The following is a 14,760-nucleotide window of genomic DNA, read 5'->3' on the forward strand; positions in this document are numbered from 1 at the left end:
CTTCTACTCCCTACCTTCAGGGGGGACGCTTCATAAGTGGTAAAGCAGGTCTGCAAATGCCAATCTTTCTCCATCTCTATCTCCCTTCTCCCTCTCACTTACCCTCTGTCCTATCAAATAAAATAGGAAAAAAGGAAGAAAGGAAGAAAGAGAGAGAGAAAGGGGGCTGGGTGGTGGCACACCTGGTTGAGTGCACACGTTACAGTGCACAAGGGCCCAGGTTCAAGCCCCCAATCCCCACCTGCAGGGAGAAAGCTTCACAAGTGGTGAAGCAGGGCTTCAGGTGTCTCTCTGTCTTCCTGTCTCCCCCTTCCTCTCAATTTCTGGCTGTCTCTATCCAAAAAAATAAATAAAGATAAAAAAAATTAAAAAAAATTTTAAAAAGAGAGAGAGAAAGATCCAGGCACCTCTCAGACATATTTTCAAGGAGTCTGGGCTTCCTCCCAAGAATATCTGTACTGTCAGTCGTCTCTGTGTGCTTACTGCTGAGTAGCACCTTCTCAACTGAATGAACAATGATAGTTGCTAAGGTCAGGTGACTCCAGGTGGGAAGTAGTTTTCAAGGATAGAAATCTCAACCACTTCAAAAACAAACAATTCTAATAAAGAAAAAAATATTCCAAAAAGAAAAGCAAACAAATGATTAAAATGTCCTTCTAAGCCATAATTTATTTATTTATTTGAGAAATTGAACAGTCCTAGACAGTAGTGAAAGTTAAATAAAACTATGTCAAAGGCCAGCATAGTGTCTGATACAGAAGAAACACTCAGTTTTGCTGTCTTCTACTATTATTGTATCACACAAGTTATAAGCAAGGAGCCAAAATATTTAATCGCAAATACTGGCATTTGGTTTCATTCCTTCTACTGAAGACAGTACAGAGGTAGAGAGATCCAGAATAGTGCCTGATGACAGTCATTGTCTTCAATTAGAGAGTCTCAGCTTATTAATAAGCCCAGCTGTGTTTCCCAAACAATCTGGAAATAATGAAACATCCAAAAATAACCCCAAACAAGGAGACACTCAGTCTGGAGGCATATTTCAATGATAGATTTCTTATAAAACATGGTTGATACTAATGTCTTGACATTAAAACTATATCAAGGAGGCTAGATGCTGGTACAACTAGTAAAGGTCACACTACTCTGCCCAGGGACCCCAACTGGAATCCCTGGTCCCCAACGACAGTGGGAAACTTCATGATCAATAGAGCAGTGTGAAGATATCTTTCTTTACCCTTTCTTTCCCTGTTTCTCTCTGCCTCTATAATAAAGGAAGGAAGGAAGGAAGGAAGGAAGGAAGGGAGGGAGGGAGGGAGAGAAAGAAAGAAAAAGAGGGAGGGAGAAAGGAAGGAAAATAAAAGGTCTTTAGTAGTAGTGGATTTGTCATAAAGGCACCGAGTTCCAGCTCTAACCCTGGTGGCAAACAAACAAACAAAATCAAAATTGCATTTAGTGATAACTAGAGAGTATTATACATTTATCTCCTCTGTGAAAGTAGAACTATTTTGAACACTTATGTCTTTAGAGAATCATTCTGTTTGTTTTCTATTAAATGAAATACCTAGGGTAAATGTCTTCTCATTCACAGTAAAAATCATTACAAAAAAAAAAATCATTAAGTGTTCAGCAGGCAAGCAGTTATAGAAGACAGACCTTCCACCTTCTGCATCCCAGAATGACCCTGGGTCCACACTCCCAGAGGGATAAAGTATAGGAAAGTTATTAGGGGAGGGGAGGGGATATGGAGCTCTGGTGGTGGGAACTGTACCCCTCTTATCCTATGGTCTTGTCAGTGTTTTCGTTTTACAAATAAAAACTTAAAAAAATCATAAGATGCATAGTCTTATTTGAAACAGATTTATTGTTAGTTTTCAGGTGAAAGTAAATATTAAGAATAAAATAATTTTAGAATACTGCTATTACTTTAAAATGGATAAATTTTTGCTGATAATGAGTTCTCAACAGATTTTCATATTTTAGACTTAAGGAAACTTCAAATAAGAAATTGTCATTGATAAACATTAAAAGAAAATTTGCATTAATTTTCATTTAAAAAAGAAGTTATTTTCTGTTAGTGTCTGTAAACTCAGTCCAGAGAAGTAGTCTAGTGGTAGCTCACAGAACTTTTTTCTTACTTTTTTAGTAGTGATTTAATAATTATTTACACAATTATAAGATAGCAGATGTGTAATTCCATACAGTCCCCACTACCAGAGGTCTGTATCCCATCCCCTTCATTGGAAGATTCCCTATTCCTTATTCCTCTGAAAGGATGGACCAAAATTCTTTATGGGGTGCAGAAGGTGGGAGGTTTGGCTTCTGCAATTGCTTCATTGCTGGACATGGATGTTGACAGGTCCACCCATAACCCCAGCCTGTTTCTTTTATGCTTGAAATCCAGAGATCCCAGGTTTATTTCCAGATACCATAGTCAAACTGTGTTCTGGTCTCTTTCACTCTGTCTTAAGTAAATTAGTGAATAAAATAAAGAAAGAAAGGAACAGATATATAAATAAATAAAATGATTTTAAACTCAAAAATATGATCTAGTGTGTTTTTCTGTATATTTATTCTACATTAATTAAATTAAGTATGTAAAGCCTTTTTGAAAATGTAAAACAAAATTTCTAGTGTCTATGCAAAGGAATGGACATTTCTTTTTTGGAAGACAAATGCAATTCATCTGAGAATATACATTTAAAAAAGAAAACCTATAAAGAAAATATTTTAGAAAACTAAGCTTTTTATTTTGCTATCACTTATCAAACACAATGAAAAGAACTCTGTTCAGTTATTTTGTTGCATTTTCTTATTTAATTCTATTGCAATTTAACAAATGCTATCTAATTTCTAACTACTATCCTTGTAAATATTGAAGACTCTGTGTTCTTTTTTTTCTGCATAGTTAACAAACTTTCTTAAGTAGATTTGAATAGACCTATCGATACAATTTGATAATACTTCTCAATTACATGCAACATTTGTGTACTAGTAATATTGAGGACTTGATGCACAATGTTAAAGGACTTAAATTGAGGATAGGGGTGGTGTGTAGACATATGGTCCCATGAGATAGAGCATATGTTCACATATATCCATAAATTAGGGCAAAATATATACCTGAAAGCAAAAGTACACAATAGTCTGTAGTGAGTCAGTATGAAATTCATAATAAAATAGTGTCCACTTAGACTTAGATACCCTCCTCATCTATTTATCTATTTCTTATTACATTTTCCTCACTCACTCCAAAGCTAACCTTATCAAAGCAAGGACTGCAAAAGCTGAGTAAGGGCAAGAGACTGGCATACTTTAATGATGACTCTTTAGACACTGTCAGGCCACCCCATCAGCTGGGGCCATGGTCGGGGAGTCCTGAGATTCTCAAACAGACATGATGGGTCTAGACCTTGAATAAATCCCTCTCTCCATTGTTACTGGTTATCTCTATCAGGAACAACACAATAGACCCCTTTGTGGGCCCCCATAGGACCTTGTCTTCAACTTGGATCAACAACGGTAGAGAATGTTCCATCATCTGAAGGGAGGCTGGACAGCATATGCTACACCTGAGGAAGATGGATCCTCATTTTGGGGCAGCTTCTGATGACCACAGAATGTGAGATCGGATCCACAGGGTTGCAGAGGTCACATAGGCTCCTAAACAACTATATTGTAAACCATTATTCCACCAGTAAAATGATTTGAAACAAATTGAAGGAAAAATAAAGAAAAAAAATCTCAAATTCAAAAACCACATGGCTGGGAAATAGCTTAATTGGGATAGCCTTGGACATGTATGCTCATGGTTAGATCCCCCGAATTGCATGCACTAGAGTGGAGGGGGTTCTGACTTATCTCTCTCTTCTTTTATCATGTGAATCTCTCTCTCTCTCTCTCTTTCTCTCCCTCGCCCACTCCCCATACATAATAAATAAAATAAATATTCAAAAATATTTTAGAGGAGTCAGGTGGTTGTGCACTTGGTTGAGCACACACATTATAATGCACATGGACCTGGGTTCAAGGTCCCAATTCCAACGGAATCATAATCTTCTTGGATGGAGACTATTTATTTTCTCATGCAGTGGAAATTAACAACAGCCCAAGCAATTCCAAATAATGGAGACAGTTTCAGGGATATAAATGTATGAACAACCCTTGACCAGATGAGATCTTCCATTTATCATTGAGAGAGAGAAAAGGGGCAGGTCTTGCTTTCTAGTCAATGTCCAAGTGATACTTGAGACAGGTAAGATTCACCAAATAGTGACTGCTATGAGATCTCACTAAGTTGGTCAGACTAAGAGTACTAATCAGGGATAGATGGTTGTAGGAGGCCAATTGTGTCCACTATTGGGGACAGTTGGTTGTACAATGTCTTCCTGGGTGGCCAGTTATTGGTCCATACAGGTGTTCTAGGTGCTTTCTCGAAAGACTGTGAAGTTTCATTACTGCCTCTTAAGAAAGAATTCATGATGCTTATACTCTTTTAGAAAGGGCTCTAGGCTTCTATGTAAGGAAAAGTTAGTGACTGGTTTCTTATCTGAACCTTCAAGATTTGGGCAGTCAAGAGGGTACAACCCTGAGCTATATTCCATTTCCGAAATACCATTTTTCTTAATGTAGGTATTTACTGTGTTATTCTTTATATTACATTGTTCTTGATATTTTTGGCAAATCTTACAAAACGCATAATAAACTGAAAAAAGGCAATGCTAGTACATTGCACTGCAGTTGTGTCAAAAGTTTAGCTCACATATTTTCTACCCCTACTCATAGTGAAAATTTCCTAGAAAATTGAAAGTTTATTAAGTAACTTAAATAGAAAGGATACCAAATCCATATGCAAATTGTTTCCAAGTAAAGCCTCACTAGAAAAGGCATTATTTTCTCCATTTTCCACGAAGTTTATTTTACTTAATTCGTTTTCTCTACTTCTCTCAGTTTAAAGTAGATAATTACCTTTACTTCTGCACCCTAACAACTACTAATATTGTTTAACCTTTACTGGTGGGTGTTTATTTAATCAACCATTCAAGTGTACTAATTAATTTTCTTCATAGTATTGCACCTATTTTTATTGCTGAGGAAACAAAAAGTTTAATTTAGTTGTCCTGGTCACATAGCTAGTGAACACGTTACTTTTTTCACCCTCTACATGTTACATTTTTAGCATGTGCATTATAGTTACATTCCAAAGGGCCTGTGGGTATACTAGTTTTTTTGTTTGTTTGTTTGTTTTTCCTGAGCCTGAAATCTGATATACAGGTGGTTCCAAGTTATTGTCTGGGGAGATGATGTCATAGCTGGAAAAAGGACCAGAAAGCTAGATCAGGGAAGAGAGCAGCTCCCAAATATGGGAAAAGTGTGTAAATATTGTTGACTGTAAACCCCATCGATTTGATGTGATCTGGGGCCCATATTAAGCTTAGGAGCCTATGTGAGCTCTGCATTCCTATAGATCTGAGCTCACATTCTGTGGTCATCAGTAGGAACATTCCAAGATGCCCCAATATCCGGACCCATTTTGCTCAGGTGTAGGTAGCATAGAGTATGTTGTCTAGCCTCCCATGACCTCCAGAGTTCCCCTTGTTTGTCTTTTGTTCCTGAAAACCCAGAGAAGTTCTGTGTCTCTCAGATGGGTCTGATGTATAGAAATAGCAATGAAAGAAGTGTGCTAGCCAAGAAAGATGGTGAGGTAGAAGAAACAAACGCACACACGCACACGATGTATGCTGTTCTTTATAGGTTTTGCTTGTAGTTAAATTATTAATGGACAGTTAACAGCAAGACCACATGTCCTAAAATAGCTAAGTAATTTTAGAAAATTCTAGTTTTTCTTTTTTCTTTCTTTTTTCCTTTTCCCTTCTCCTCCTCCTCCTCCTCCTCCTCCTCTTCATTCTTCTTCTTCTTCTTCTTTTTTTTAGTGAGCTCCAGTAAAACTTACATTTTTGAAAAACCTGCAAATACCGATTGCTTTCATATTTGAATATGGGTAAGAATTAGATTCAGAGTAATTATAATTTAGCTTTAAAACACTATCCTAGCTTAAAATACATGAACAAAAGTAAAATATTTAATTTATTTTAAGAAAAAATCTTTTGTAATCTCTTATGTAGAATTTCAACTCTTTATAGACTCAGCATATTAGTAGAAAAACCAGTGATAATTTGGGGCTTAAAGATAAGCACATCAAAGACTGAGAAGTCAAATTATTATTGAGTTTTAAGTAATGACAAGACATTCTGGGTACACAGTGAAACTTGAGATTAATCTCTTTTTATCTTATATTGCTGGTCAGAGATCTACAATGAAATGCTGGACTTGAATCAAATTTCCTGTGAAAGTGTTAACCATCTTATTTTCCATAAACCAGAGAAATTTCTCTTGATGGATGATGTTATCACACTCCATGTCCATTAGTGACAAGATCCATTAATGACTTACAACTAGTCAACTCAAACAAGAATAAAAATCAGAATTATTGGAAGTTTCATTTTCAAATGATATCACCAATAATGTCTTCTTTAAAGCCAACTATTTCTTTTTGGATTAAACTTAGCATTGCTAAATACAGTCTAACTCTACCCAGAATCTGTGATTTGAACTTACTGTTTTTTTTTTTTTGCATATCTGTAATTCTTTATCTTTAAAGACCAAACACTGAGTAGAAAAGTATGATAGTAACTAAAATTCCTTCCTCTTTTTAATTTATATATTACAGTATTCTTAATTCAATAAAACTTTATATGCAGTTATCCATTAGTCACTTAAGTTAATAGAGTCATAATCCATTGATTATGTATATCATTCATATTTCCATTTTTCTTCTAGTTTTCATATGAGTGTCTAAATTTTTATTAGCAATGTCAAAAAAAAAATTTGATATGTTATGTACATTAAGAGAAACAAGAGCAGGGCCATGGTTATGCACACACACTACAGTACGCAGGGACCCAGGTTCAAGCCCCTGGTCCCTACCTGCATGCAGGGGGAAAGCTTCATGGGTGGTGAAGCAGGGCTGCAGGTGTCTCTCTCTGTCTCTCTCCATCTCTCTGTCTCCCCTTCCCTCAATTTCTCTCTTTCTTTATCCAATAATAAAAAATAAATAAGAAAAACATGAGCTATTTGATAGGTTTTTTTCCCCAACTAAAATAAAAATACTGCATTATAGAATCTAAAAGTGGACCAGCAAATACCAGATAGATCTTAGGTATGTATATTATTAACTCCAGATATTTTTCTTGCAAAGAAAAATTAAATGTTTCATTTATTTAACCATTTGGATTCCAATAACTGAATGTCCACTTATTGACTCACATTTCTGGCAAATTTATATGTTTTAAGTCTGATGCAATTTCTATCCAAGTATATTCTTGTTATATTATATATCACTTTTAAAATATTTACTTTTATTTTACAAATTATTATTTTAAATATTTATTTATTTATTCCCTTTTGTTGCCCGTGTTGTTTTATTGTTGTAGTTATTACTGTTCTTGTTATTGATGTCATTGCTGTTGGATAGGACAGAGAGAAATGGAGAGAGGAGGGAAAGACAGAGAGGGGGAGAGAAAGATAGACACCTGCAGACCTGCTTCAACACCTGTGAAACAATTCCCCTGCAGGTGGGGAGTGGGGGGGGGGCTTGAACAGGGATCCTTACGCTGGTACTTGAGCTTTAACCCGCTATGCTACTGCCCGATGTACTTTACTAATTATTTATGTTAACAATTACATTTTGAAAGTTTTACCTTCGGAGAATGTAATTTTTAATTATTTACTATTATAGTTTTGGGAACTGAAACTGTATTTGTAATATTTATTATATTGATAAGAGGGAAAGTCAGAGAGAGAAATTAGAGCACTGCTCTGATATGTTAGTGCTGAGAATAGATCCTGGGCTATCAGGTTTGCAAAGCATACTCTACCCAATAAGTACCTTCCCAAATAAAATTATATTTTAATAAACAAAACTGGCTCTATATTTGTAAGATTCTTTTTTTAAAATATTTATTTTTATTTATTCCCTTTTGTTGCCCTTGTTGTTTTATTGTTGTAGTTATTATTGTTGTTGTCATTGTTGGATAGGACAGAGAGAAATGGAGAGAGGAAGGGAAGACAGAGAGGAGGAGAGAAAGCTAAACACCTGCAGACCTGCTTCACCGCCTGTGAAGCGACTCCCCTGCAGGTGGGGAGCCGGGGTTCGAACCGGGATCCTTATGCTGGTCCTTGTGCTTTGCGCCACCTGCGCTTAACCCGCTGCACTACAGCCCGACTCCCTTGTAAGATTCTTATAAAGGATAATGAATACATTCACAAATGAAAGTAATACCTCTTAGAGTCTGTAGCCAGTATCAGCACATATAATTATTATTTTTCCCATGACATTCAGGGTCATTATTCTGGCATGCTGCAGAATAGTGGTTGAGTTGGACCTATGTCCTGGACAGCATTATAAAACAATCCATTTCCAAACAAAGTGAACTTACTTGTATGCTTCATCTCAATGAGATTTTCTTTGACACATTGTGATTCCTCTATTTGGTGTTGGAGAATTTAAAATTATGTAATTCATAGCTCAAATCTGAACACAGTATTAAAACTATTACTGTCTTTAACGAACCTGTTATATTATCTAGAGTCATCGTTTTTGAGGGCTGAAGTCTTTGCTTTACCTCTGTGATATAAGTAGGATGCATATCAGAACTTTGTTAAATTATATATTTGTTCTAGTGGACTAATTAAATCCTATTTTTGTATCTATGGTTAAATGAAATTTATTTAGTTTTATAGGTAAAGGAAATAGTTTAGACCAGCTCATACCAGTTTATTTTCTGTTTAGTCATTCTCATTTGGGAAATCCAAATACTCTTTTTCTTTTCATTGGAGAAAGTATCCAAATGAGCAAGTTCCAAAGTGTTGTCTTTGTAAGAATGTAAACAACATAGGTAAACGTGTTGACCCAGATAAATTTAAAAATGAGTCCTAGTTAGAATGATAGATGCTTTTAAAAGGGGGGTGGGTGGGTGGATATATATTAGGTTTGATATAAATGATTAAGAGCAAAACAGAACAATAACATACATTTTAAAAGAAGATATGAGGTTAAATTCATATGTTACTTTGATTATAATTGTCTTTTTCTTTCTTACAGGTATTTCTTCAGTATCTACTTAGGCTTCATGAGAAGGATTTCTAGAGAACTCTCCAAAGCACTTGCCAGAAGGTGGCGACATAAGCCCTTTTTGCTCAGAGCTGTTCCAGGTGCTGAACTCAGTTGCGGAGTTTAAAAACCTCAGAGGTCAGAAACCAGGCAGGGATTTCACCACGTTTCCCCTAGAGGTTTGTAGGCTCTGGTAAGAAAAGAAAACAGTGATATAAAATGCTCCACTCAATTTGCAACACACTAACAAAAAAAAAATTAGCCTCCTTTTAATTTCCTTGCCACAAGAAGGCAGATAACAACATTCACTGAAATTAAAAGGGCAATTGTGTTGGAAATGTGTGGGTGCATCTGGGGAGGGGGAGGTAGAGAATATATCAAGCTGAATTATTTATTCACTTTTAGATGCAGCTATTTGTCTGTCCTTTAAAATTTCTTTCTCTCCTCAATTCCCCAAGGTTAAAAAAAAGTCACAATGTCCTTCCCAAAGGAGTTAGACTAAGAGATGAAAACAGAGTACAGTTTTAAAAAAAACTAAGACACATTCCTACACTCCATCATCTTTCAATCTATTAACAATAATTTACAGACCAGCTCAGGAATATTCACCTCTCCATTCTCCCCACCCGCGCCGCTTCCTTTTCTCATTTTTTATTGCCCCGGTGGTGCTAAGGAGATTTTTTTTTAAATGACAAAAATCCGGAGCAATAGGTAGTTAAATTTTTTTCCTCCCTTGAGTTTGGCTGGGTGGGAGGCGGGGTTAGTTGTTGTAATGTTGATCTGGCTGGTTGGCGGATCCAGTGTGTGCAAGCGAGTTCTGAGTCTGTCTACAAAAAAGGGTTAGAACGCCAAGGTTCTGAGCTAGAGGGAGAGGAGGGCGGGGACCCAGAGGAAAGACTCTCTGGGTTGGGGAAGTGTTCGGAGGGGAGGGTTAGCGTGGGAGAGAAGGAGACTGGCTGTTAGTTGAACACACCAAGGGATTAAAAAAGGGGGGGGTGGAGAAGGGAAAGGGAAGCTGAAAGGAAAGGCTTGTGGTGGGGGGGAGGCTGAAGGAAAAAGCTTAAGAGAAAGAGAGATAAGGACAGAGTGGGAGAGAAGAGAGAAGCAAGGAGAGGAGGGTCACAGGGTGACCGCGAAGGAGCACAGGATTTCTGTTAAATATACTTCCAGGATTAGACTCTGCTTGTTAGTGGGGGAAATTCCAGCAGTCAGTAGGGCAGCGGCCAAGTAAAATGGACACAGCCAAACAAACATTACAGCCACCTCTCCACCGCCCGGAGATCCCGGAGCTGATCTCAGTCCAACTCGGTTCTCAGCTGGAGTCTCTGAGCACACTGGACAGCAGGAACCCAGAAAGCTCCTAGAAGCTGCTACGCCTAGATGCCATCGCCTGAGCAGTAAGAACTTCTTGTCTGAGTCCTTGCATTCTCTTCAGCTTGAAACGCTCTCGAAAAGACTAGCAGAGGACCCCAGGGGGGAGGGGTGGGGGGGACAATCCCAGCTCGGCTCTTTCTCCCCTCCCCCTCCCCTGGCCAGCCTGCAGGCATGGAGATGCTCAGCTCTGGACTAGGTAACAACACCACGTCCTCTGAGGGTCCCTTCGGGACACGTGGCAACGCTACCTACATCTCCGACGTGACCTTCATCTACCAGGTGGTCACCTCCCTGCTGCTGGGCACGCTCATCTTCTGCGCCGTGCTGGGCAATGCTTGTGTGGTGGCTGCCATAGCCCTGGAGCGTTCCCTGCAGAACGTCGCCAACTATCTCATAGGCTCGCTGGCGGTCACCGACCTCATGGTGTCCGTGTTGGTGCTACCAATGGCCGCACTGTACCAGGTCCTCAACAAGTGGACGCTGGGGCAGGTCACCTGTGACTTGTTCATCTCCCTCGACGTGCTGTGCTGCACCTCGTCCATCCTGCACCTGTGCGCCATCGCGCTGGACAGGTACTGGGCCATCACGGACCCCATCGACTATGTGAATAAGAGGACCCCCCGGCGCGCCGCGGCGCTCATCTCGCTCACTTGGCTCATTGGCTTCCTCATCTCCATCCCGCCCATGCTGGGCTGGCGCACCCCAGAAGACCGCTCGGACCCCGACGCCTGCACCATCAGCAAGGACCACGGCTACACCATCTACTCCACTTTTGGCGCTTTCTATATCCCGTTGCTGCTCATGTTGGTCCTCTACGGACGTATCTTCCGGGCAGCGCGTTTCCGCATCCGTAAGACGGTCAAAAAGGTGAAGAAGCGAGCGGGCAGCGGACCTCCGACCGAGAAGAGTGTGAATGGTGAGCCTCAGAGCAGAAACTGGAAGCTGGGGGTGGAGAGCAGAGCCCGGGGAGCGCCCTGTGCTAACGGTGCGGTGAGACTGGGCGACGGGGACGCCGCCCTGGAGGTGATCGAGGTGCACCTAGTGGGCAGTTCCAAAGAGCACCTGCCCCTGCCTAGCGAGGCCGGTGCAGTCCCCTGCGCCCCTACCTCCTTCGAGAAGAAAAATGAGCGCAATGCCGAGGCCAAGCGCAAGATGGCCCTGGCCCGAGAGAGGAAGACTGTGAAGACGCTGGGCATCATCATGGGCACCTTCATTCTCTGCTGGCTGCCCTTCTTTATCGTGGCCCTGGTGCTGCCTTTTTGCGAGGACAGCTGTCACATGCCCACTCTGCTAGGCGCCATAATCAACTGGCTGGGCTACTCCAACTCCCTGCTCAATCCTGTTATTTACGCCTATTTCAATAAGGACTTCCAAAATGCATTTAAAAAGATCATCAAGTGCAAGTTCTGTCGCCGATGATGAGAGAGGAAGAGTAAACTCGCCTGGATCACTTTGCCCTTAGCCCTCTGGTATCAGCATTTACGACAGACACTCTGCTACATTTCCTTTGAGTCTCAGCTGCTCTATCTCAGCGCTATATCCTTCCCTCAGCCCCCTGCTCCCCTGCTCAGAGGAAGCTCGCTCTGGGCAGAGGTCCCAGTGGCTAAGCAGAGGGTCAGAGGAACCTAAGCATCAGATCAGCCTAGGAAGGCAAAATCCATAAGAATACACTGTACACATTAAAGCGACTGCGCAAACCACCTGGCCACTCGATCGCCCGGTTGCTAGAACTTGAACTTGAGGTTCAGAACATTGCTCTTGGGCTCACTTCTTTTGCCCTAGAAACATTTACCCTGGGTCCGCAGCCCCCGGGTTAGGTCCTGTCTACACTTCCCTCTCCCCTTCCCTCCCTGTCCTTTGCCAGACTGTATTAAATCGCTAGTTGAAGAAGGCGAGGGGAGGAGGGTCTGCCTTCCCCCCTTGCTGGTGGTTCCCGGGGAATTCCTACTTCGCTGTGTAGACTCGCAGAATAATTCTCCGGTGCACAGCCTTGTTTTTTTGTTTTCTTGGATTCAAAGCAGGCGACCACAGCTATATCTTCGAGTGGACTTGTAAGTACCTGGCTGGGGCAGTGAGGAAGAGTGAGGGGGGAAGGTGTACAAAACAACTTGTGTGCTTTTGGAGACAGCACTCACCAAAGAAATTCACAATCAGCAATTAGCAGATGGGAGAGCGGACCTCTGTATACATAGCTGGAGTCTGCACATGCTGGCATCGTCTCTAACTTCCTGCAGGAGGCGCCCGCCTGCCACGGTGTCCGTGGTGTGCATGAGCTGGAGACACGAGCGGCCTGGCGAAGGTGCAGCTTCCTGGAGCTCTGCAGTCTGGCTAAGGCTGGCAAGGGAACCCTACTGAAACCAGTCGGATCTACCCTCCCCCCTCTCCCAGTCCTCTATAGGTGACAAGTCAGGGTTTGCTTAGGTCTACTAGAACTGTTGAACTGTTGGGACCAGACCAATAAGGTTCATTAAGGTGTTTTTTTTCAGACAGCCAAGAGGAAGGGCACCTGTGTGCTCAGGTCAGGTTCAGGCTGGCACTCCCTTGGAATTTGAGAGGGCAATTTTATCCAAATGATGCGGATGTTTCCTTACTAATTCACGTCTTGCTCCATTGTATTATTATTATTATTGTTATTATTATTATTTTGAATAGGGTAGTAGCTCTGTTTACTGTGTGTCTGGGCACTATTCAAGATTTGCTCCCCAGGATGTTCAGGACACAGAGTTACCAGAAATTTAGTTTTTGAATTGCATTTCTCAGCTGTCAATAGGATGGGTCTCCATAGATTTAATACTATCTGTGGCTGGAGGTGCAGTTATCTTAAATGCACTGACTTCTAAAGAGTATCTTCTACAGAGTTACAAGAGCATCTTGTACAGTTACAAGAACTGACTGGTCTAAGACCAATGGGAAATGGGCTGCTAACTAGCTGAATCTCTGGAGATCCCAAACTTTCTCTCTACTCCCAACCTAATTATTCTTTCAGCTTTGCCACTGAGACACCAACTATAATTCCTTACAGCCTCAGAAGGGAAGTTATTTTGGTGCTCCATTTGAATGTAAATTTCCACTCATATGGCCAAGGTTGAAGAAGTTTGCTATAGTTAGATGTAGTCTTTGATGTTTTGATGAAATATAGTTTCCTTTTCTGGTAATTGCACAGTTATTGGTTCCAATTTCCCTCTTCTTATACAACTGTACTTTTTTGAATGTCTATGTCTCCTCTTTTGAGAATCTAATTTCAAAAGTTGCCAGTGAAAGCTTCACTTGACTATATCATGAAGAAGATGAAAAGACAGCTCTATTACTTGAAGCCATTTTATTATTTACCAAACGGAACAAAGCTTCTTTTTGGCATCTGTTTCTCCTAACCTGAAAGCAGGTATTATGTTCTGTTAAAAGCAGGCAAAGTTTAAGGATGCTGGGAAATCCATGCGTAGTTTGTCTATGCATATGAAATGCTGACAAGAGACTATGTAGAGAAAATAATGTAGACTTTTTCAGGCCAACAATTATTCAATTTTTTTCTCACAATAATTTATTAAGTAGAGCTATATGAAAATCAACAAATTTTTCTGTATGTGTTCCTAACTTTTTAGAGAAAATTCTATATTTGAAAGAATTCAAGTGCAAAATTCACTTGTGTGACTTATGCTTTGGGCAGCAAGCACTACATTTGGAGTTCTGAGACTTCTGTTAATCAGTGTCTTTTATAGAATTGTATGACAGTGATTTGTGGACATTTGTTCTTCCTACTCTGAAGGATTTACACAAAAAGGGGGAGGATCATCGATCAGACTGAAGTACAATTGCCAAGGTAATAAAGAATTTAAGGAATAAGTCCAAAACAGCTATATAGTAGTAAAAACTTGCTGACCTTTTTAAATTTAAAATAAGGCACTTGTATTAAGATTCAGTATATATGCATAAAAATTGGCCTTTACTCTTCCCTGTGACAATAAAGGACTTTACTAATGGCAATGCTACAATAAACTGTTATCAATTATATATTCATCTTCATTTTAATCTGAATCACTGTCTATTTGTATTTGTTTGTAGAACTTAAAAATTGGAGTTAAAATGTAGTTATCTAGATAAGATCTTGTATTCAGACTAGGTAAGTCTCTGGGTTTAAGGAAAAAAAATTAGCACATTCTAGGACAGTGACTTCTTAAAAAAAATCTGTCTTTGGAAATAAAAATTCGTATTATTTA

The 14,760-nt window shown here is 39.9% G+C and overlaps 1 protein-coding gene across 1 annotated transcript; it reads left to right on the plus strand.

Moving 5' to 3' along the window:
- Positions 1-10,188: 10,188 nt before the first annotated feature.
- On the plus strand, positions 10,189-14,550 carry HTR1A (5-hydroxytryptamine receptor 1A). Its single transcript, XM_007537302.2, has 2 exons — positions 10,189-12,597; positions 14,310-14,550. Exon 1 carries the CDS (start codon positions 10,718-10,720, stop codon positions 11,963-11,965), a length of 1,248 nt encoding a protein of 415 aa, XP_007537364.1. The 5' UTR covers positions 10,189-10,717; the 3' UTR covers positions 11,966-12,597; positions 14,310-14,550.
- Positions 14,551-14,760: the final 210 nt, after the last annotated feature.

Source organism: Erinaceus europaeus, chromosome 5 (genome assembly GCF_950295315.1).
Source record: "Erinaceus europaeus chromosome 5, mEriEur2.1, whole genome shotgun sequence".
NCBI classification, from domain to species: domain Eukaryota; kingdom Metazoa; phylum Chordata; class Mammalia; order Eulipotyphla; family Erinaceidae; genus Erinaceus; species Erinaceus europaeus.

Excerpts from the sequence above, each read along its gene's own strand:
- HTR1A (XM_007537302.2), top strand. The coding sequence starts at position 10,718 with ATGGAGATGCTCAGCTCTGGACTAGGTAACAACACCACGTCCTCTGAG.